Source organism: Poromitra crassiceps (genome assembly GCF_964638095.1).
Source record: "Poromitra crassiceps genome assembly, chromosome: 3".
Taxonomy (NCBI): Eukaryota; Metazoa; Chordata; class Actinopteri; order Beryciformes; family Melamphaidae; genus Poromitra; species Poromitra crassiceps.
Genome location: NC_139625.1, coordinates 76409022 through 76433885, shown reverse-complemented (window position 1 = coordinate 76433885; position 24864 = coordinate 76409022). Strand labels below are relative to the sequence as shown.

General features: G+C 43.4%; 2 protein-coding genes across 2 annotated transcripts in view; one reads left to right on the top strand and one right to left on the bottom strand.

Moving 5' to 3' along the window:
- Positions 1 to 9232, bottom strand: part of kynu (kynureninase) — a gene marked incomplete at both ends in the record, with an annotated part of 45533 nt that extends 36301 nt beyond the window's left edge. Inside the window, one exon of the mRNA XM_083633162.1 lies at positions 9151 to 9232. Coding sequence (XP_083489288.1) covers positions 9151 to 9232 — 82 coding nt within the window. The remainder of the gene's footprint in view (positions 1 to 9150) is intronic.
- A 217-nt stretch (positions 9233 to 9449) lies between these two features.
- Positions 9450 to 24864, top strand: part of LOC310773278 (von Willebrand factor D and EGF domain-containing protein) — a gene marked incomplete at its 5' end in the record, with an annotated part of 66994 nt that continues 51579 nt past the window's right edge. The window contains 8 exons of the mRNA XM_083633156.1: positions 9450 to 9552; positions 14123 to 14307; positions 15767 to 15995; positions 16703 to 16768; positions 17323 to 17555; positions 21823 to 21912; positions 22890 to 23031; positions 23774 to 23991. Coding sequence (XP_083489282.1) covers positions 9450 to 9552; positions 14123 to 14307; positions 15767 to 15995; positions 16703 to 16768; positions 17323 to 17555; positions 21823 to 21912; positions 22890 to 23031; positions 23774 to 23991 — 1266 coding nt within the window. The remainder of the gene's footprint in view (positions 9553 to 14122; positions 14308 to 15766; positions 15996 to 16702; positions 16769 to 17322; positions 17556 to 21822; positions 21913 to 22889; positions 23032 to 23773; positions 23992 to 24864) is intronic.

Here is a 24864-nt window from a genome sequence, read left to right as displayed (position 1 = left end):
TAGACCAGTGATTCCTCGTGTTACACTGGTCAGTTTAGACCAGTGATTCCTCGTGTTACACTGGTCAGTTTAGACCAGTGATTCCTCGTGTTACACTGGTCAGTTTAGACCAGTGATTCCTCGTGTTACATCAGTTTAGACCAGTGATTCCTCATGTTACACTGGTCAGTTTAGACCAGTGATTCCTCATGTTACACTGGTCAGTTTAGACCCATGATTCTCAAACGTTTTCATGGACCCGTCAATTAGTACACATTAGGATGAGGACCCCCATTTGATGAGATTTAGTTTCACAGACTCAAATCGGAGAATATTTTTTATTTTTTTTACAATAAAATTAGGGATGCACAATATATCGCCAATCATATCTATATCAGCCAATGTTCATCATTTTTTTAATATATCGGTATCTGTCCGATGAGCAAAATAACAATATTAATATCGGTTATCGGCAGAGAATGGAAACGTACAGACATTATTTACATTATTTACGAAGTAGCCTACAGTTAGGCTACTTGTGTAAAAAAAAGACTGGTAAAAGTAGAAGTAGTGATTCAAGCATGGTGCTGGCATGGAGAGGGAGAGAGATACTAAAGCATGGTGCTGGCATGGAGAGGGAGAGAGAGATACTAAAGCATGGTGCTGCTGACATGGAGAGGGAGAGAGAGACTAAAGCATGGTGCTGGCATGGAGAGGGAGAGAGAGACTAAAGCATGTTGCTGGCATGGAGAGGGAGAGATATACTAAAGCATGGTGCTGACATGGAGAGGGAGAGAGAGACTAAAGCATGGTGCTGACATGGAGAGGGAGAGAGAGACTAAAGCATGGTGCTGGCATGGAGAGGGAGAGATATACTAAAGCATGGTGCTGACATGGAGAGGGAGAGATATACTAAAGCATGGTGCTGGCATGGAGAGTAAGGATGTTAATGATTAATGGATTAATCGATCATTAAGAATTTGATCGATCAAACAATGTTAACCGATTAATCGACAATGTAGGCTATGTGCTATTTTACCATTTTTCTTTTCTTTTCTGAAATGATTTAACACCACAAGGGCAAAATGTAACTTTCACTGCTTATACAGAGGAAGAAAGCATGTTTGAATATAACCTTCCTTGTTCTCCAAGCTGATCATTTCACATGTATTTTTTGTTCGGTTCAGTTTGTTCAACTTCCTCGTGTTACACTGGTCAGTTTAGACCAGTGGTTCCTCGTGTTACACTGGTCAGTTTAGACCAGTGATTCCTCGTGTTACACTGGTCAGTTTAGACCAGTGATTCCTTGTGTTACACTGGTCAGTTTAGACCAGTGATTCCTCGTGTTACACTGGTCAGTTTAGAACACTGATTCCTCGTGTTACACTGGTCAGTTTAGAACACTGATTCCTCGTGTTACACTGGTCAGTTTAGACCAGTGATTCCTCATGTTACACTGGTCAGTTTAGACCAGTGGTTCCTCGTGTTACACTGGTCAGTTTAGACCAGTGGTTCCTCGTGTTACACTGGTCAGTTTAGAACACTGATTCCTCGTGTTACACTGGTCAGTTTAGACCAGTGGTTAATCGTGTTACACTGGTCAGTTTAGACCAGTGATTCCTCGTGTTACACTGGTCAGTTTAGACCAGTGATTCCTCGTGTTACACTGGTCAGTTTAGACCAGTGATTCCTCGTGTTACACTGGTCGGTTTAGACCAGTGATTCCTCGTGTTACACTGGTCAGTTTAGACCAGTGGTTCCTCGTGTTACACTGGTCGGTTTAGACCAGTGATTCCTCGTGTTACACTGGTCAGTTTAGACCAGTGATTCCTCGTGTTACACTGGTCAGTTTAGACCAGTGATTCCTCGTGTTACACTGGTCAGTTTAGACCAGTGATTCCTCGTGTTACACTGGTCGGTTTAGACCAGTGATTCCTCGTGTTACACTGGTCAGTTTAGACCAGTGATTCCTCGTGTTACATCAGTTTAGACCAGTGATTCCTCGTGTTACATCAGTTTAGACCAGTGATTCCTCGTGTTACACTGGTCGGTTTAGACCAGTGATTCCTCGTGTTACACTGGTCAGTTTAGACCAGTGATTCCTCGTGTTACACTGGTCAGTTTAGACCAGTGATTCCTCGTGTTACACTGGTCAGTTTAGACCAGTGATTCCTCGTGTTACATCAGTTTAGACCAGTGATTCCTCATGTTACACTGGTCAGTTTAGACCAGTGATTCCTCATGTTACACTGGTCAGTTTAGACCCATGATTCTCAAACGTTTTCATGGACCCGTCAATTAGTACACATTAGGATGAGGACCCCCATTTGATGAGATTTAGTTTCACAGACTCAAATCGGAGAATATTTTTTATTTTTTTTACAATAAAATTAGGGATGCACAATATATCGCCAATCATATCTATATCAGCCAATGTTCATCATTTTTTTAATATATCGGTATCTGTCCGATGAGCAAAATAACAATATTAATATCGGTTATCGGCAGAGAATGGAAACGTACAGACATTATTTACATTATTTACGAAGTAGCCTACAGTTAGGCTACTTGTGTAAAAAAAAGACTGGTAAAAGTAGAAGTAGTGATTCAACTTGTTTACTCAAGTAAAAGTAAAAATAATACAGGCTCTGAAATGTCATCAAGTAGGAAAGTAAAAAGCATTTCTACCGCCTGTTTCTGTGCAAAGCTCAGTATAGCCCAAAATTGTCTGAGAGGAAACAATGTGGTAAAGCTATGATTTATGGGCTTTTCCAAATGTTTTGGAAATAAAGAAAAAAAACATTTGATAATCATACAAACTTGTTTTATACAGATCACATCGGCATTGGTAAATCTCGGGTTGCAGCCATAACAGCAACGTTTATCGGTATCAGCGCATCAGCCCAAATGTTCATATCTTTGCAACCCTAAATAAAATACATACAATAGTCACATGATGTGCTAGTAATTTGCCACTAGATGATGAGGAGTTAAATCTCAAGAATGTGCCCCTTTGCTATGGAAACCTGATCGTCTGCAGGATTAATTAGCTTCTGCCTTCTGGTATGTGAAACAGCAACAGCTCATGTTGTCCAGAGCTGCTGTCCACTGAGATCAAACAAAATGTCTGATATCCTATATAAATTACATGTAGGCTATAAACAAAATGTCTGATATCCTATATAAATTACATGTATAAACAAAATGTCTGATATCCTATATACATGTATGTCTCCTTTCTGCCTCACACTGCAAGCAGTCCGATTTATGAAGGAGACCACACAGCAAAAGCCGGAGAAACAAGAGCAGTGCAAATGTTTACACTCCAATAAAGCATGATGAAGCCCTGGAATCGAACGGTCGGTCACATCAGCTCAGAGTACATAAGCTTTGATTAGGCATGACACATGTGGCTTACGTTCAAAGAGGTAATAAACCCTGCTAGTGTCCAAGTGATGTTCAAGGAACAGAGTTTGCTTTGGTTTTGGCTCAGGCCCACCTGGTGTAATGTACCAAAGGAATAAAGTAGCCTATGTAAAGTAATAGGCTACTTTGTTACAGTAGGCTACTTAGCCTACGTAGGCCTATTTTTGGGGAGTAGGCTATCTGTAGCCTACTTTATTTGAGTAGGTTATTTATCATTTCTATCAACTTTCACTTTTACTCCGCTACATTTCCTAAATAAAACAACCTACTTTTATGGCATTACATTTCCCCAAAGCATCTTACCGTAGTTACCTTACACTTTATTTGGATAGTCTGCCTACAGAGTCACTAGAGTATTTGTGACATTCAACAGTTTATTAGGCTACTTGACATTCAGCAATTCAACTGTTTAACAGATGTTAACAGATCATCTTCTGTATTATGAGACAATTCATGAACACACCTACTGCAGGTGATCAGGTGTGTGGAACAGGAAGCAAACATGGTAACACTTCATAATACTGTAACACAAAAAATGGGTAGTTACTGAGGAACGAGTAAGGAACGAACCATTAGTTCATGAATAGTTAATGATTAGTTAATGAGTAGTTGATAGGTAGTTCCTTAATGGTAGTTACTTAAGAACTGACCATTAGTTACCATGTTAACGAACCAGTAAGTAATGATTACTTCCCTAATTTTTTTTTTATATGTTTTCATTCACTAGTTCATTAATAGTTAATGGGTAGTTCCTTAAAGATCCTTAATGGTAGTTACTTAAGAACTGACCATTAGTTCCCATGGTAGTTACTAAAGAACTGACCATTAGTTACCATGTTAACGAACCAGTAAGTAATGATTACTTCCCTAAACATTTTTTTTTTTAATATTTCACTAGTTCATGAACAGGTAGTTCCTTAAGAACTGACTATTAGTTACCATGTTCGTGAGCATGACTCCACCAAATACTTACCAGTTGTTCATGAGTACTCATCGTTACTTCATGATTACCTTACCATTACTTACCATGTTAGTGCATCATTACTTCCTGCTTACTTTACCATTAGTTCCCATGTTTGTGCCCCCTCAAGTGAAGCAGTACATCTTACTGAGTAGTTACTAAGGAATACACCATTACTTCCTGCTTACTTTACCATTACTTAACATGTTTGTGCCCCCTCAAGTAAAGCAGTACATCTTCCTGAGTTGTTACTAAGGGATACACCATTACTTCCTGCTTACTTTACCATTAGTTCCCATGTTTGTGCCCCCTCAAGTGAAGCAGTACATCTTACTGAGTAGTTACTAAGGGATACACCATTACTTCCTGCTTACTTTACCATTAGTTCCCATGTTTGTGCCCCCTCAAGTGAAGCAGTACATCTTACTGAGTAGTTACTAAGGAATACACCATTACTTCCTGCTTACTTTACCATTAGTTCCCATGTTTGTGCCCCCTCAAGTGAAGCAGTACATCTTACTGAGTAGTTACTAAGGAATACACCATTACTTCCTGCTTACTTTACCATTAGTTCCCATGTTTGTGCCCCCTCAAGTGAAGCAGTACATCTTCCTGAGTTGTTCCTAAGGAATATACCATTACTTCCTGCTTACTTTACTAGTGAAGACGAATTTATTCAAGTATGCAAATTAAAAAAGTGTAGCTCCTCCCACTTTAGTAAAGTACCCTACCCCACTTAGGAGATCGAGGTACCCCACTAAAACCACGCCCCCGAGGCTCTACGACATTCAGGGGCGGAGTTACCTTTTTTGGCTCCACCCACCCCCGCCGGAAGCCAGGGAAAGGGGGCGGAGCCTATTTTTTCACATTTGAACTCCTTGGGGGCGTGGCTACAGTTCTAGCCTACTTTGGTTAGGCCACGCCCACCGGAAGTGCGATATGTAAACCCTACCAAAAAAAGTGTTTTTTTTACTAAGTGTTTGAGCCAAGAACTAGTGAAATATTAAAAAAAAAAAAATTTAGGGTAGTAAAATGGGTAGTTACTGAGGAACGAGTAAGGAACGAACCATTAGTTCATGAATAGTTAATGATTAGTTAATGAGTAGTTGATAGGTAGTTCCTTAATGGTAGTTACTTAAGAACTGACCATTAGTTACCATGTTAACGAACCAGTAAGTAATGATTACTTCCCTAAATTTTTTTTTTTTTAATATTTCACTAGTTCTTGGCTCAAACACTTAGTAAAAAAAACACTTTTTTTGGTAGGGTTTACATATCGCACTTCCGGTGGGCGTGGCCTAACCAAAGTAGGCTAGAACTGTAGCCACGCCCCCAAGGAGTTCGAATGTGAAAAAATAGGCTCCGCCCCCTTTCCCTGGCTTCCGGCGGGGGTGGGTGGAGCCAAAAAAGGTAACTCCGCCCCTGAAGGTCGTAGAGCCTCGGGGGCGTGGTTTTAGTGGGGTACCTCGATCTCCTAAGTGGGGTAGGGTACTTTACTAAAGTGGGAGGAGCTACACTTTTTTAATTTGCATACTTGAATAAATTCGTCTTCACTAGTAAAGTAAGCAGGAAGTAATGGTATATTCCTTAGGAACAACTCAGGAAGATGTACTGCTTCACTTGAGGGGGCACAAACATGGGAACTAATGGTAAAGTAAGCAGGAAGTAATGGTGTATTCCTTAGTAACTACTCAGTAAGATGTACTGCTTCACTTGAGGGGGCACAAACATGGGAACTAATGGTAAAGTAAGCAGGAAGTAATGGTGTATCCCTTAGTAACTACTCAGTAAGATGTACTGCTTCACTTGAGGGGGCACAAACATGGGAACTAATGGTAAAGTAAGCAGGAAGTAATGGTGTATCCCTTAGTAACAACTCAGGAAGATGTACTGCTTTACTTGAGGGGGCACAAACATGTTAAGTAATGGTAAAGTAAGCAGGAAGTAATGGTGTATTCCTTAGTAACTACTCAGTAAGATGTACTGCTTCACTTGAGGGGGCACAAACATGGGAACTAATGGTAAAGTAAGCAGGAAGTAATGATGCACTAACATGGTAAGTAATGGTAAGGTAATCATGAAGTAACGATGAGTACTCATGAACAACTGGTAAGTATTTGGTGGAGTCATGCTCACGAACATGGTAACTAATAGTCAGTTCTTAAGGAACTACCTGTTCATGAACTAGTGAAATATTAAAAAAAAAAAATTTTAGGGAAGTAATCAGTACTTACTGGTTCGTTAACATGGTAACTAATGGTCAGTTCTTTAGTAACTACCATGGGAACTAATGGTCAGTTCTTAAGTAACTACCATTAACACGTTAAGTGCCATAGCCGAGATAATTCGTCTTACATAATCCAACGCTTGAGTGCCAGAGCCGAGTTTACTCGTCTTACATAAACATTTTTTTTTTTTGACGGTGGGACATCAATCAACAACTTTTACATCTTCGAGATCACTATTGGAGCAAGAGAATGTGTATAATCTATTTTACCGACCCACTAAGTGTTGACAGTGCTCCCCCAGACGACCGAAATCAAAGAAAAAACTGCCGCGGGAGCAAGCCGTTCAAGGAAATGGCGAGGCGATTTTACAGTAATCCATTCAAGACTTGTCTTGCCTGAGAGCGGCCGCGCACCGGCAGCAGCACACAGAGAGCGGAGAGCGATTTGCAAAATAGATTATAGGTGAAACACACTTTGAAACACCTCAGAAAGGCCAGAATCAACATCTGCCCATCGCCCACGCATTCCCCGGCCCATCTTGACTCGCACAAGGAGCGTCCGCACGCAGGCAAGCAGGCAGGCAGGCAGGCACGCAGGCAGGCAGGCAGGCAGCAGCAACGCGCTTCTGACACGCCCGCTGTACAGCCAGGAGGAAGGAGGAGAAGACACACGGAGGGAGGAGTTTGAATGAGAGGGGTGTTTCCTGTTGTTATGGAGGAAATTACTGTTCAAAACTATTGTTTAGAATGTCTGACGGTCTTACTGATGCCAAAAATGAATGGTTAAAGTGACTGTTTCACAAAAAGCCATTTATCTCTGAATAAATTTCCAGACGCTGAAACCATGCTGTACTCAACGGCTAATATCTACATAACTACTAACTCTGCAAACTAACTCTTTTAGACAGAGAAAGCACACATTCTATTAGTTATTTTTAGATGATTGGTGTTCATGAATTCTTAACAGAAAATAATCCTCGGCTGTTGTAAAATGAGCCAGAATCGTCAAAAACACCCCTGGCACAACTTACCCACAGGATTGAAAACATGGCTGGCACTCAATGTGTTAAGGATCTTTAAAGTCCCTGGAAACCAAAATCCACAAAAACGTTCTAACTATGTTATTTAGGGTCTTATGTTAGTAATTTTGTGCCTCCGAAATTATTATACATTACTTTCAACCCAAAGCCTTAAAATCGACACTTTTCTACAAGATTCTACAAAGTACTTCCTCATTGAAGACAGCAGTGCGCGAGGTGCTAAAACGCAGGAGCTTATGACGTCATAAGCTCTATATAACCTTTGTACACGCACGCAATCCCACCCACCTATGGCAAGTCCGTTCTTTGCCCCCAGTGACAGCGCTCCCTCGCTGTCCGTCTCCCTCCCTGTGTGCCGTCTGCCACCAAGCACTGTGCTTGTGAGATTAGCAAGGTGTCGGGTTTCAGCCATGCGCTCCTCTCTCTCTCTCTCTCTCTCTCTCTCTCTCTCTCTCTCTCTCTCTCTCTCTCTCTCGACAGACACTCAGGCAAAGAACGGACAGAGATCTCTTCCGAGCCGCGGAGCAACACACACACACACACACACACACACACACACACACACACACACACACACACACACACACACACACACACACGGTGTGTGCACTCATCTCTCTTTCTCCGTTTCCCTCCCCCCTCTCTCTCGCGCTCTCCGAGAGACAGAAATTTCCCTGCTGTAGATGGGACACGCCCACACATTCCGCGGGAGAAAGTACACTCTAAAAAATAATGAAATCTCATGAGTTTTGCCATGGCTGTCAAACCTAAATTTATATACTTTGCGACGTTCATCATCGTTCAAATTTGGCTGGTGGCTTATTAACATAGAGTCCTGTGATGTGATTAACTCAAAATGCTAAATAATAAAGAAATATTTCTGGTTTCCAGGGACTTTAAGGAACTACCCATTAACTATTAATGAACTAGTGAATGAAAACATAAAAAAAAAAAAAAAATTAGGGAAGTAATCATTACTTACTGGTTCGTTAACATGGTAACTAATGGTCAGTTCTTAAGTAACTACCATTAAGGAACTACCTATCAACTACTCATTAACTAATCATTAACTATTCATGAACTAATGGTTCGTTCCTTACTCGTTCCTCAGTAACTACCCATTTTTTGTGTTACAGTATTATGAAGTGTTACCGCAAACATAATTGAATCTCAACAAATAATAATGTAAAAAAAACAACATCTACAAACAAAAGTGAAACAGTTGAATTGTTAAATTTATGTCAACTAAATGTTAAATGCTCTGTAGGTGGACTATCCAAATAAAGTGTTAAATTTGTTAGCCTGCAAGCAAAGCAGGCTTGGTGAATCTTGCATTAATCACGATTTTTTTTTTACTTTGTACATCATTTGACATCAGACAATTAGGCCTACTTTGATAGACATAATGCTACAGTAAACAAGACTTTTACTCAAGTAGGTGACTTTCTAATTGAATTTCTGGTAAACCTGTATGTTTACTCAAGTGTATCCTCGCGTCGAGGCTGCACTGGGCCAACCTCCAGTCAGGGTCAGGGAGAGCTGGAGACTCCTGGTTTGTTGTTGGCTCGCCCCGTCCCCCTTTTTCCTTTGTAATCTCATGCTGCTATCTGGGAAGCCGCTCTCCAACAAGCGGAGCGCAAATTTGAGCCTCCTTTCTCTAATTACCGGGCAAACGGAGCGGTGAAATAACCACAGTCTGCGCCACTTTCACGCTGTTTCTCCAGACTTTCAATGGGACCCGACGACTGAGGCCAGCTCTCTGCCGCATCTATCTCCGTTTATTTCAGTGGAGACAGCCTTGAAGTAGCGCAGAGCCATGGACTGTTGCGCATTTGATTTGGTGCGCCTGCAGCTGTTCCCTGGGTATTTACGCATCGCGTTGCTGTGCATCGTGCAGTTGGGAGCGTTCAGCCAGTATGGTAAGTGGATTTAAAACAGATTGTGGCTTATTTGCATGTAATATGCAATCTGCAATCCTAAATCATGTTCTATCCATTAGGGCATACTGGTTGTCGGGGGGGGGGGGGAGGGGGGGGGTTGAATAAGATAATGTCAATTTTAACCCAGCCTCTCATATTTACACCAGACAGTTTCCGAATCACTAGGCTATATGAAAACGGACAAAACGGTGCTGGTTCAGTGGTTGGAACCCTGCCACTTGAAAGCAATGGGTGTGCAGACAGAGCCACTGCTTCTGCAGCTGCATTCCCATCACTCAACATGTCCAGAGATTAGATGGACCTTCACAGACTCCAGACAAAATCACAGTCAAGGACAAAACTATGTTAGGGCATCTCATACACAGAGGAGGGGAAGAGGGCATCTCATACACAGAGGAGGGGAAGAGTGCTGGATGAGTTGACTCAAGTCAAACAGATAAGAGTGCTAGCCTTGTTGTGGATTTTTGGCAGTCAAGAGTTGCTAAGCCAAATGTATCATGTAGCCTACTTATCTACTTTTGAACAAATGGCATGCATGGAGACTTTGTACTTTTTCTCCTATTGATCCCACAATGATGATGTTTTGGCATGTATAGCTCTTAAAAATCCTGTACATGATCATAGAGTTAGAAATGGTCCGCTACATATCAATAAATAGCTACACCAGTTATGGCAGGTAAAGTCCTGGATGACTGGTTAGATATAAATGGTAAATCTCTATAACTCTGAGTTCTCTACAATTTAAATGTAGGTAGCTTAAATGCTTAGAAACTCTTCAAGTTGAAGTAAAAGTATGTAAACAGAATGAATAGCCTTCCTCCACATGTAGCTGTAGCCTAATTGAAATGTTACTAAATGTTGTAATGAGTCACTTGCCAGACCTGATTGCTCAACACGAAGCAGTGAACCGCACCAAACAGCTGTGAAGGCTTTGGTCAGTGGGTTGACTACCCCCCACCCCTCTCTGCCTGTGCAGTCATTATTACACATGTAGTCAGTAGCCTAGTCATAAACTTAAAGGCAGAAGATATATGATTATGGAGATATCTCAATAAGGCAGCTGGGGCTTCCACGGCAGAGGCGAGACATGCTAAAAATGAGCGCGTGAAGTGCACAATATTTCTAGTAAGAATAATATGCAATGATTTTTGCACAAAAGTCACTAAATACTTCTTTAGTCTTCGTTTTACTGCAGTAAGGCTCTTTTCCCACTGCACCTAAATGTGTTCCGATTATGATTTCTTGCTCACATGTGACTCAGATCTGATGTTTTCTAACCAGTTTGAACAGCAATCACATGTTTTCATGGATATCTGCGACAAAAGCAGATCCTGAGGTGTGCAACCAGCATGCAAATTGTATTTGAAGACTCAAATCAGACTTTAGAATGAGAATCCAGCGCTGTGCTGCCATAAGCAAATATTACAAGATTTACATGAGACAGCTGTCTTATTTTGGGCCAGAGTAGCTTTGCACGGAGAACAACAAGAGACGACAATCGGAGGAAATAGACAACTTGATGCCTCAATTCAGTCAGAACTCAAAGGCACAACCGAACTTGTCACTGAACCGAACTGAATTTCTAATGGAAATGTATTGAAACAAAAGCAGATGTGATGTGTTTTGTATTGTTGTAACTGCTTACTCATCACTGTTACTTAAATATCCTACAATAAATACGAACAGTCATCAGGGGGAAAAACACAGATATCAGCTATTTGGAATTGAGCATGTTGGCCTGCAGTGTGAACGGAGCCTCACTTGACCTCAGAGTAACTTAACTGAGGCAGCAGTAGCCTACTTCTGAAGCATTAGCTAAATATTGCTGCAATCTTTCCACCTTGACCTACTGATGAGTGTGACATGTGACTGAAGGTCCCCTGTCTCTCCCAATAAGCTCCTCTCCTTGGTGACACAACAGATCAAAGCATGCAGTCGTAAACTTTAAGACAGACCGTCGTAAAGCAGACACATACCACTATCTACCCACTAGCATTCTGCACCAATGCATTTCATATGTAGGCTATAAGGTAATAAGGAATACAAAAGACAAAGATTTGTGGCAAAGAACATTTTTCAAAAATGTGGATTGCTCGTTCTGGAATAAAACCTTCGAAAAACATTCTGGCCCAGGTCCGATTGCGGTCTGGATCGGTTCCTGTTTTGGTGGTGTGAGTGCCGGGCCCTCTGGGAAAAAGCCCCATAACCCCAGTTGTGTTAACACAGCGCTCCACCAAATGAATCTTCTTTACCGAGAAACAGGAGTTACGCCTGGTAAGAGTCCCACACATCTGGCCTGCCAGTGGTAGAGTCCCACACATCTGGCCTGCCAGTGGGGTTCCCCCCCCCATGGGCACCCGTTCATTAGCTCAGTGGCTCTGTAAACTCATTAAGCTGCCAATCGGGACAGTTTAGCCAACAGCCAAAGTCTCGCCGATTGTCCTAAAAACCTGGCTGTTTGGATAACCTGCGACCTTACCTCTTGTCAGACGAGGTGTGTGCACAGACAAGTGACGAGGTAAACAAGCGCGTTTGCTTTCAAGGGGGCTGTCAACGAGGACGAGCCACTAGGACCCTTGTTTAGGCTTGGGATCAGCGGGGGTAACTGCGTCCGGGCCATTCAAGGTTTTGACGGTCTTAAGACGCCTTAAATACCACAAGTGTTTGTTTTCCCCCAGCATCTCCAAGCCGCGATCTTACAATAAAACTAGTTTGTGTGTTGGAAAGCGAAAGAAAACCCTTTTGTTTAGGTTTGTTAAGAAAGGGATCTGTCAATGACTTAGGGGAAAGCTAGACGTTTGGTTTGACCCATTTGACTTCACAGACGCAGAGCTTTTTGAGTGTGGTAGTGTGGAAAACTGCATGTTCTGCTCAAAGAATCCGCCCCAGGTTCACCTCCAGCTGCAAGCTGGCGTGTTCAGAGGCTCGTCATGGACCATTGGCTTTAGTAGCGTCCTGTCCCGAGAGAGGCAAGAGGCTCAGAGAAATGTCTGTTATTCTTAGTCATTGACACAACCTCTGATCCTTACTGCTCACCGCCATTATGCCAACTGACAGTTTAGGAGCACGTCATGGAACACAATAACGCCACCTTTCCACCGATCGCTTTATCTATGTAGATACTTAATTATCAGGTCTTAAGCGTCTTAAGCCATAACGTTTTATTTTGTCAATAGTTACAGGTATAGAAACATATGAAGGGTAGGACTTACAGGTATATAAACATAGCTAAATTCACTAAAGGGTAGGACGTGCCAATAGTTACAGGTATAGAAATATATGAAGGGTAAGAAGTGCCAATAGTTACAGGTATAGAAATATATGAAGGGTAAGAAGTGCCAATAGTTACAGGTATAGAAATATATGAAGGGTAAGAAGTGCCAATAGTTACAGGTATAGAAACATATGAAGGGTAAGAAGTGCCAATAGTTACAGGTATAGAAACATATGAAGGGTAAGAAGTGCCAATAGTTACAGGTATAGAAACATATGAAGGGTAGGACGTGCCAATAGTTACAGGTATAATTATGAAGGGTAGGGCGTGCCAATCTTGAAGCAATTTTGATTTTGTAATCTGTCAAATCTGTGTTTATTAAACATTAAACATGTTGCTAAGCGCTCACTGCTCTGGTGTTCCTGCAGTGCTTCCCACAGATCACCTGTCAATCAAAAAGTGTGGGCGGTTCTTGTATTTTCAGTTGATGCAGTTTGAATGTGTATAGGTGGCGCTCTGGCCTGGTTATAACCATCCTGATAATGTGATCTCACATTCTGGACTTCAGTCATCGACAGTCATTTCAGTGGGCGGGAGTGCTTGCCTTGACAGACAACTCCTTAAGCCAATCAGTGTTGCCAAATCCCATGCACTCAGAAGAACGGCGAAAACATCTTTTCCACCAACAAACTCCGCTGGTGCATACTCTTGTTCTTGTTTAATTGTTGTTATAGTCTAGAGTATATTTCTACAATAACTCCACTTATGGCTGTGTTGATCTACTAACGTTAATGTTACTGCTCATTGCTTTGGGAACCGCCATAATGTGAGGCCAGCCTCCCTGATTGGCCCGTGGACTTTGTAATTTGTGGAAACCGCTGGGGGCGCTGGAGGCCAGACTGATCTGCAGAATTAAACAGAATGTGAGTTCACGTGATCAGGATGATTTAGCAGCCTAGTGGCACACATCAACATCATTAACAGAGAGAACATGTCAGCCTTCTCTCCCAGGCCAAAGACAGACAACACATACCTGTATGTACAACTCTTCCCATGACAAACAGGGATTGCTTTGGTTTTCTCTATCTCTGCCCTTTCAGAGTGTCCCGTACACAACCTCCCCCTCACAACCTCCCCCTCATGCTGTAGGACTGCAGACTGAGTCCTGCAAACATACCTAACCTGAGCATATCCTGAGATTCTTTCTGCTTCACTAAATCTCCAATTGAGTGAAAGATTTGGACCTCTTCCCTGCTAAAGGCGAGGTGGAAGAGAGTCGTCTTGGTAAAACCTAGACTTTCCTTCCAGTTCATCACTCTCCCTGTCTGTGCTCAGCTCCAGAGTGTCGCCCGGGAGGCCATCGCATCCTGCGTAACCCGTACCGCAGCGTGGACTTCGACTCCACCGAGATCCAGAACACGGCCATCCAGGACCTGATCTGCGACCACTCGCTGTCGCCGGGCTGGTACCGCTTCAGAATCAACAACAAGCCGGCCGAGATGCCCACCACCTGCGTAGAGGTAAGATGTCGAGCTCACCGGCGCGGTGGTTTACTGCAAAATGTCCATGAAAAGCCCTGTTCCCACTATTGCACTTTTTTGTACACATAATCCTCCTTGCACTGTATTTTCAGATGATCAAAGCAAGTCATGTAATCGGAACTTTTCAAAATAGTAGCTGCCACGCTTAAAAACACTTCCTCCAAACATTAAAGGATACATTTTGGACATACATAGCACAGAATACGATAATAATGATGATGATGATGATGATGATGATAATAAATAATTAAAAATCTCATATCTATGCCACAAAGACATAAAGGAATAGTTCACCCAAAAATGTTAATTCTGTCATCATCTCCTCTCCCTCATGCCAGTTGAAATGATAATACTGCTGCCTGAAACAACCGTTTAAAAGCAGTCTTTCCACAGCCTGTGCTGAATTTACACCAGGGTGTGTTTGATCTCACTATCATGGTGCACCGCTTGCACGTGGCGAGCAAACACATGCAGGAGACGGCGGCTCGGTCAGTGATCAACACAAATCCAGCGCACCTGGGACATTATAATTAACATTATTCATTATATCATTATTCACTGATGATTATTTATCAAAAATCACATTGTGTAAATATATCCGTATATTCCATACTCCATATCGCCCAGCCCAATTTACAATTGAAAATCTAGCCCACTTTCTGGAAAATACAGAGATATAAAATCTTTCACCATTCAGCCTAAAAATACTGAGATATTAGTTTTGGTCCATATCGCCCAGCCCTACTCAAGATCTTTGTTGTCGTCAGTGTTGGGGCTAGGAACGTGTTTTAGTACTAAATGACCATGTTAGTGTTTCAATTATTCTCATCTGTTAGTAGTAGGCTCCATCTGGGCCCTTCTTGAAACTAACTTCTTTCTCTCTCTCTCTCTCTCTCTCTCTCTCTCTCTCTCTCTCTCTCTCTCTCTCTCTCTCTCTCTCTCTCTCTCTCTCTCTCTAAAAAAAAAACCTTAACTAAACTTTACCACTATTCCTTCAGAAGTTGTAGTTGTCATAGAACTGTGTTGCATAGTTGATTGCTCTATTGCTGACAAAAATGTGTTATTGTAAGTCGCTTTGGATAAAAGTGTCTGCCAAATGACGTAATGTAATGTAATGTAATGTAGTTAGATTACTTAGAATATTTTTACTCACTGACTTTTTCATGTATATACCGAGACTTTACAAAATGTTACAAAATAGTCATGGAAATTTGGTTAAAATCATGGAAAAGTCATGGAAATCCATTGGTCAAAATGTGTATGAACCCTGTAACATGGGTCTAAGGCCTGAGTTAGCCTGGGGTAAAGTGTCTAATCTTTTTTTTTCTTTGCTTAAAATGAGGCAGTCTTTATTTTAGTGAAACAGTCTAACTTGCATTAGACGAATCTCTGAGCAAAATTAAGAAACTGGCCCCCTTCTGTTGATGGTCCCCCGCAGATGAACCGGTGTGGGACCCAGGCTCCGGTGTGGCTGTCACTGAAGGACACCTCCCTGCCCCGGCCTGGGGAGGCCAGGCAGCTGTCGGCCTGCGCCACCTGGCAGTTTTTCCACGGGAGCACCAAGGACTGCTGCCTCTTCCGCATCCCCGTCACCGTGCGGCACTGCGGGGAGTTCCTGCTCTACTACCTGCAGCCCACCCAGGGGTGCATGGGCTACTGCGCTAAAGGTGAACACATGACACGGGCGAACGCTTCAAAGGAATCCCAATCGCCCTGGAGATGTTTTCGTCTGCTCTGTTCTTGTCAAATTAGAAGTTAAAAGGCCCATATCGCTCATGTGAAAAACTCCAGACTCCAGACTCCAGAGAAGTGTTAATGTATTCTTGTTTCACTGCTCTCACCTGGCCACTAATTGGCTAATTGTTTATATAGGAAATCACTGTCCTTCACTCCTGATCTTTCCTACACTCCCTGAAGAAGGCCCTGCGAGGCTGAAACCGGTCGGCAGTGATACTTTTAACGTTATTATGCCCTAGAGAATAAAGGCTTTTTAACCTTTACACATTGTCTCAGTGTGAGATCAGTGCCTGAAGTAAGCTGATGCTTTACCTTTGGACACTAATATTATAACAGTCAAAATCCAAGCGTATTAAGGGATCACATAATAATATATCAAATTAAATTTCATTTATCATTCATTGTAGATGAAAACAGTGGGAAAACAGTTGATATCACATGCAAAGTCTGCAGTAAAATAATTGTGTTCAAATCGTTGAGATTAATAATTGTGATCAATAACTGTGATCACAATATCACAATATCTAGCAAATAATCATATTAGCTATAAGCATGTAGCTACTGTACTGTAGCTCCAACTGCTGATGTGAGAATAAATCAAATGGTATGTGGTCAGTTAATCCATTTTTCTTTTTAGTTACTCCAGACTTTGGACCCAGACTCTGCCCACCAGGTGAGGTGGAAGTCAACGGTCGATGCAAAGGTAAGAGATTCACAAAAACACAAAAGATGCACAATTCAATATGCAGCGATCCATATGTGCACACCTTGGCTTGTTTAAGCTCTCTGCCAGCTCTGGCCCTGCAGTATGAATTTGTCAGTCTGTAAACTGCAAACATCTGTAAGTCTGTTATTGGTTAACATAGCAAGAGGTCTTTCAAGCCAAAATGAACTGTATTAACATAATGAGGACATTGTAACTATACCATGTAAGACACAAAACAAATTTTATACACTCACTTTTAACTGCTAACATGAGGATTTTGAAATTTTGTTATGTTGTAGTTTTGGTTGTTGCTTTTTCTTTTTCTTTCTTTTTTCATTTGCTGCATTTCTGTTTCACTTTATTCTGTGTAAAGCGCTTTCAAAAGTGCTATATAAATACATTTTATTAGAATTAATTATTAATTCTTTTCACTGGCCTGAATAACTGAAGCGCTCCCTCACCTATTTTCTTTCCATTAAGTCCATCTTATTTGCAGCATGAATAACAATGTTACCTCACTCTAAAAACTTAGTCACACCTCTTGTTTCCAGCGTCCCTCCCGGCCCTGGCGTCCCGGCCGGTCATCACCCCGGAGCTGCTCGGCCACAGCGTCCACCTGAGGTGCTCCTTCACTGGGCCGCCCTCAGGCCAGCCGCTGGCCTACCAGGTGGTCTGGGCCAGACACATCGGCCACAGCATGAAGGCCGAGATCAGGCAGGAGTCCACGCTCAAGACCTTTTCCCTGGTAGAGATGGACGGCGTTCACTTTAGACTGGGAGAAACGGTAAGGCCTCAGTAGAGTAGTTGTGTGCACATCCAACATGTTTTTTGACTAGGTGCCGGATAACCCTACACGTGAACGCAGACTGGCAGATAATGGATATCCGCACACTGGAATACAGCTCCCAATATTTTATTGAGTGTGTACAAACCGAGTTAACAGATTATTCAAGTGGTCACGTAAAACTACATAGTCCCATTATGCTTTATCGGATAAAGGCCGTTATGGAATTATGAGAAATCTGATAAACACACATAGCTTTTTGCTGACTCTTCAGTTTTATTCAGTGCATGGCCTAATCTCAATGTCCACTCACGGACTTTGAGGCGAGTTCCCGCTATTTACTAAAGTGCATGTAAACGCGTCAAACAGATTATTGTCATTACCTGATTATTCCCAGCTATCTGATTATTGTGTGCATGTAAACACACTCACTGACTACAAAAAGCAATGTTTTCAAGCCAACGTCGTGCAAATGACTCGCATGACAGACAGAAGGGTAGCAGCAAGCGAATAACATCACATTGACAACAGCTGTCTGTCAACTAAGCAGGCTATAGCACATAGGCCATTCACCAGTGGCCAGTACATCAAAACCCGCCTGGCTTTTTACCAATCAAAGAAAAGCATTCAATCGACAACAATAACAGCAACAACAACAACAAAAGAACAGATATATACAGACCCCAATGATCCATAACAGTGAAATATATAGCAATACATAATAGAAACATGGTAGAAAATAGCAAAAAACGCATACGAACAAGCACCTAAGAGTTATATGACAATTACGCAGACTAGTGCAATGGTCATTCACTAGTGGCCAGTGTTTCAAAACAGGCAGACTGGATCAGCTGACCTCTCTGGCAGGGTCAGCCTGTACAGAGGAGAGGCAGACTGTCTCAGGATCAGCTGACCTCTCTGGCAGGGTCAGCCTGTACAGAGGAGAGGCAGACTGTCTCAGGATCAGCTGACCTCTCTGGCAGGGTCAGCCTGTACAGAGGAGAGGCAGACTGTCTCAGGATCAGCTGACCTCTCTGGCAGGGACAGCCTGTACAGAGGAGAGGCAGACTGTCTCAGGATCAGCTGACCTCTCTGGCAGGGACAGCCTGTACAGAGGAGAGGCAGACTGTCTCTGGATCAGCTGACCTCTCTGGCAGGGTCAGCCTGTACAGAGGAGAGGCAGACTGTCTCAGGATCAGCTGACCTCTCTGGCAGGGACAGCCTGTACAGAGGAGAGGCAGACTGTCTCTGGATCAGCTGACCTCTCTGGCAGGGTCAGCCTGTACAGAGGAGAGGCAGACTGTCTCAGGATCAGCTGACCTCTCTGGCAGGGTCAGCCTGTACAGAGGAGAGGCAGACTGTCTCAGCTGACCTCTCTGGCAGGGTCAGCCTGTACAGAGGAGAGGCAGACTGTCTCAGCTGCCCTCTCTGGCAGGGTCAGCCTGTACAGAGGAGAGGCAGACTGTCTCAGCTGACCTCTCTGGCAGGGTCAGCCTGTACAGAGGAGAGGCAGACTGTCTCTGGATCAGCTGACCTCTCTGGCAGGGTCAGCCTGTACAGAGGAGAGGCAGACTGTCTCAGGATCAGCTGACCTCTCTGGCAGGGACAGCCTGTACAGAGGAGAGGCAGACTGTCTCAGGATCAGCTGACCTCTCTGGCAGGGTCAGCCTGTACAGAGGAGAGGCAGACTGTCTCAGCTGACCTCTCTGGCAGGGTCAGCCTGTACAGAGGAGAGGAAGACTGTCATATCCCATTAAGTAGATGCAAGGTGGTGGATGATGTTAAATCAGTCCCAGGTTACACCAGCCTTTCTCCACATGCTTTCCATTTGAATCTTCTCAGTGAATCTTGGTTAAGGAATGGTTTGAATTTGTAACAAGGACAGGTATATTCAACAAAGCAACTGCCTCTTGTGTTGTTTAATACGATTTAGCTGACATTTGCTACATCGTTTTCAGCACCAATCCTTGAAGTGAGTCGAGGGGTTAGGTGCCAGCTCTCGAGTCAAGTCAAGTGTATTTGTATAGCCCTAATTCACAAGCATATCTCAGAGGGCTTCACAGAGAATATGTCTATAATATATTAAGTCTTCCATGTAAATTAGCAATTGGCTGGGCTACACTGTTTCAAATAAAAGTTGTAGAAAACCGGGAAAGTTTGAATGGCTGGAATCAAATTCTTGTCCATTTTGCACTCTAAGTATGTTTTTCTCAAAGTGGGGTCTGGTGACCCCAGTTGAGGGGTTCCAGGGGGTACCCAGCAAAAAGAGGAATAATTTATTTCACTATAATTCCATCCACACACAATGACAGAATGTGTGACTATTTTGGTCATAGGTTTCATACACGTTCGGTAATCAAAAATCTTATCAGATGGGGGACCCTGGGACAAAATCTTATCAAATTGGGGTCCGTGGTCTAATTTGTGTGAGTTTAGGGGTCCTTGACGTGAACAAGTTTGAGACCCACTGTAATGTGTTGTTGTCAACCTTGTGAGTTGTGACTCCCATTTTCGTGATTTTCATGTGTTCTTCTTCAACTTGCAAGCTCCTCTGTAGGTTCCCTGACCTCTTCGTCTTATGAAAGCTTTTCAAATCCTGTTGGATGAAGTCAAAATGCTTTGCCATTGAGCTAAAACCAAGGCTCTCTTTTTTAGCTCCTGCTAAGTTTACACTTTGGCGCTACAAGGTTTTCACAGGACAGTGACGATATGTTATGACTACGGTACACAATCAAGCTGCACAGCTTGATTTTGAAACAGCTCTGATTTCCTTGGGAAATATGATGTGTTGCCAGCAGGAAATATTAAGTGATTAGCCTCTCAGCGTGGTGCTATCTGACACTCAGGTGATGTCATTCTCTCTGTTCCCCCCTCATACAGCTGTGGCCCATTGCATTGCTCCCTGCCATATTTGGACAGCAGCGGCAGTCGGGTCATGTTAGTTGTCTCTGGATCATAATATGGACATGGGGCCCGTCTTTCACACATGGTGATGTCGCAGCTGGGCTGGGTCAAAGGTCGCCGTCGTTTTTTTTTACCCTGAGGGCGAGTTAAATGGTGGCGATCAGTCGAGCGTTATGCTGCGTGCTACACAGGGAAATGTTTTGATGAATTGCAAATACAGTGTCAACCATACGTTATTAAATACATGACTAGTCTCTCAAGCCAGACTGTCTCTTCTACATTCTGTGAATGCACCATATACTGTACAGTCTGTACTTCACACCCACAGAGCCTGGTCAAAGGAAGTTGGGGGGGGGGGCACGAGCTTCAGACTGGAGGAAGTTCAAACCGATGCAGGTGATTGGAGAAATATGTGCGGCTATCCTGAATAAAGGCGAGGCATCCACTCATATTTCTCTCTCGTACAGGACATCCACTCGTATTTCTCCAATCACCTGCCTTTAGGCGGGGCATCCGGGACATCCCCCTATCATCGCTCATTATTTTCCGTGAGTTTCCTTTTCCGCTTTGGCCAAGTTTTCCCAGCTTGAAGTACAGACAGGTAGAAGTACAGACAGGTAGTACAGACAGGTAGGCGCAAGCATTTGAAATTTGTGGGAGCCAACTCGTCTGTTTTAAGAGACTAACCACATGGTGCCCAGCATGTATGGGCTTACAAGACAGATACATTGAGTTCCGCCAAACAAACAAGAACTACAAACACCGGTAATAATGAAATCATATAAATCAAAGTCATACATTCAAATAAACAGCCTCTCCATTCTCAGTCTCCATGCTCTTCCAATAAAACTGGCCACACTGAAAACGTCCTCTCTGAGTAACCATTCCAACTTAACATCTCCTGACCAGAACAACTCAGACTTCTTGTTTTGCATTTTCTCAAATAAAAGCAGTCTTGGTTCCTCATACAATGTACAATGAAACGAAAAATGAATTGAATCTTCAACAACACCCACTTCACAAACAGCCTACCAAGTCTCCTCCTCAACGATAGAATTGAACATTGCCAGAGGGAGGGTACCACTAAGCAAATGCCAAGAAAAAAAGATCTAAGTTAATCTCCTCCTGCCCTTACAGAAGTAGGGGGAGGGGTGCTATCATTTAATGGGTGTAATTTTTTGTGAATTTCAAAGTAGTTTTGGCTTAAAAAAGAAAAGAAAAGTAGCCTACTTCTCTTTTACATGATCGTAACCATTCATGGCACTGTGAATCTGACATTTGACCTCCTTGATGGAATTTCATACTTTTAGGGTGCTAAATGCTTAAAGGTAAATTGAGCAGCATCTTTGGTTTGTCCCCACAGTTCTCCTGCAGCGTGTCGACATTCAGAGCCAACCACAGCCACATCAGGTCTGTAGGAAAGGAAAGCGAGAGCTTCTACGCCGGACTAAAGGTAAACCCAAATCATGAAGGTTTTCTCTGAAAGTGATGAGTCATTTTCCCTTTCAAGTCTCCTCCTCAACGATACAATTGAACATTGCCAGAGGGAGGGTACCACTAAGCAAATGCCAAGAAACAAATATGGAAGTAAATGGTGGCACTAGTTAGGTAGGAGACATTCAATAGCCAATGTTCCATACTAGGATATAATGAAGATGTACACAGCATGGCTTAGTGCTTTCAGATAAAACAGGACATTTGGAATAGCTGCGACCAACGTATGCACGTGCATCCACGCGTCCATGCATTCTCACACACACTCCCCACCGCAAATGTCTGAGATGCAGGGTGACCAGGGGCAGGACCCACCCTACTCTGCCTCTCCCTCTGCCATCCTGCATTTCGGAAAAACAAAAAACAAACACCGCCCCTTTTAGCCAATAGACCCTTTTCACACCAACCTTTTTGAGGTGGTAAAGCAGGAAGTAAAGCAGGTGTAACAAATACTGTACCATTAATGATTAATGATGATTCCATTCCCTTTAGGTGTTCCAGTGCCAGGGCCCTCATTAATGTTATTGGTTACACCTGCTATACTATCAAACTGTTGCTGTGAAAAGGGCCTATTGGCATGAACACACGCACGCACGCACGCACGCACACACACACACACACACACACACACACACACACACACACACACACACACACACACACACACACACACTCACTTGAACTCCACTGTGGCCGCTAAAGAGTGGGGACATTTTTGTCGACGGACAGCTTAAAAAAATGGTGTAACTCCCCAAATGTGCAAGCCTGCAATCGTCCGACCAATGGCAAGAAGCTGTACTTTCAATGAGGGTACAATAATACTGTTATACAGTGGCAAGTGGAGCCTGCACACACCCTGCTACATGCAGAGCTGATACGTGCCTGGCCAAATCCACTCAATGCTTTTCCTCTTCACTCAATGCTCTCTCTCTTCAGTTTTCTCCAGACTCGCTCCACATAGCAGAGAACAGTAAGGAGCACGAGGTGACGGTCCACAGCACGGTGCCCATCCCCTGCTACGGCCCAGTCCGCGGCAGCCAGTGTGGGGTCCCTCTGCTGCTGAGTGTCCACGACCCAGGTCAGCCCACCTACAGCCTCAATGTGGGGTCCAGGTCCGGGACCACCTTGAGGGGGTTCCAGGGGTCATCAACAAATTGATAGATCAAGTGAACACAATCACAGGATGTAGAAGAATGACTATTTTGATGATAGTTTCACTGCAATCTCTCTACCTAGAGTACAATTACATACAGATAAAAGTCTGGACAAAATCATATCTGACAACAATATTCTCAGATTTGGGTGAGAGAGACTAAATCTCATCAAAATGGGGCTCCATGGCTCTAAAAGAGTGTCAAAGTCTCGCCATTGTGAGATTGCCTATGGGGCCTAAAGGAGTGAATTCCGCATTCATTTTTCCATTGACATTTTGTGAAATCCTTATCGAAAGAGTTTTACTCGGACAAATCAAGCGATTCAGCTCATTTATATTCGGAATCACAGGTTTTATGTTAAGCAAACTTGCGCTGTAGCGGCTCATACTTTAACCAATTGAAAAATGTTAATGGTTTTGTGCTTAGCCCCAGCTAATACTTTAAGTGCTGCAAACACAGGAAATGAGAAAATCCCACTGTGGACATTAATGGGTTAACGATATAAAAGCTCCCTCTCTCCCTCTTCGGGTTGTTTTGTTTTTACACTCTGACTCACCCAGCACATCGACACATCAAAGCGTGCACAGGAAGGCATCATTACAGATGTGCAGGCAGCTGCGAGCCATCCGTTAACGCTGACTGGCCGTTGTGTTGATGTCTGTACAGACAGTCTGGGACAGGAGGCCTCCAATGTGGCGCTGTCCGCCTGCCAGGTGGAGCTGCGTCCGAGCGCCTGCGGGGAGGGCAGCTGTGGCCGGGCGTCGCTCGTCCTCACCGCCGTCACAGACTTTACCCGTGACGGGAACCGGCCCAGCCTGATGAGCGCGCTGCCCGGGCCCGGCGCCCCACGACTGTGGAGGAACTACGTGCCAACTTCCCTGAAAGTGAGTGATCTTTAGGGATGTTTGGAGATGTTTATTTAGGATGCATTGTGATGTTGAACTAAAACATTAAAGGGCCATTTCATTAAAAAGAAACAGAAACTTAACTTAATCTTCTCTTTATTAGTTAAAATTGGCTAAGAGGGTTCCGGGTGTACGGTGTCAGTCACGATTTGTGACGGAAGTGATGTCACTTGAGCAATTGTGATGTCATCAATATAAGTGGTGGGAGTATAAGTAGGGAGAAGAGGACAAGGGGTGGGGAAAAGGTAGTTTCTCCAGAGTCTGTATCAATGTCTGTGGTGGTGTCAGTATGGAACTGGATAGGGGACGAGCCACGCCCACCCATGCATTCGGACGGAGGATGCTCACTGGTGCATGAAGTCATCATGGGGGGTTTTTCTTCTTGGTTTTACTTCCTGACCATGCGGCCTAAGGCCAAGTGCGCATGTGTACCATGACGTATTCCATGACGTCTCCCACCCCTCCCACCCATGGATGTATTAAAAGAAGAAAATACACCCGTATACAGCTTAATGCCCCATAAAAAATTATTTGATAATTAAAAGAGTCGTTTTATACTTTGGGTGACACCCGGAAAAAACTCCCCTGGGTTTAACAGCTGCCGGGGTCCTCATGCAAGTGGATGGGAATTTTCCTTTCTGGGCTGCATGGCGTCACGTGACTTGCAATACAGAGCTTCGCCACCATGTTCAAATGGCTTCACGGCCCAGCGCTATTCCGGGGGCTTGGGTGTCAGTCACAATTTGTCACAGAAGTGATGTCACAAGTGATGTCACTTGAGCAATTGTGATGTCATCAGTGATGTCACTCAAGCAATCCTTATGTGGTGTTTTATGTAGTGGGGCCCCTTGC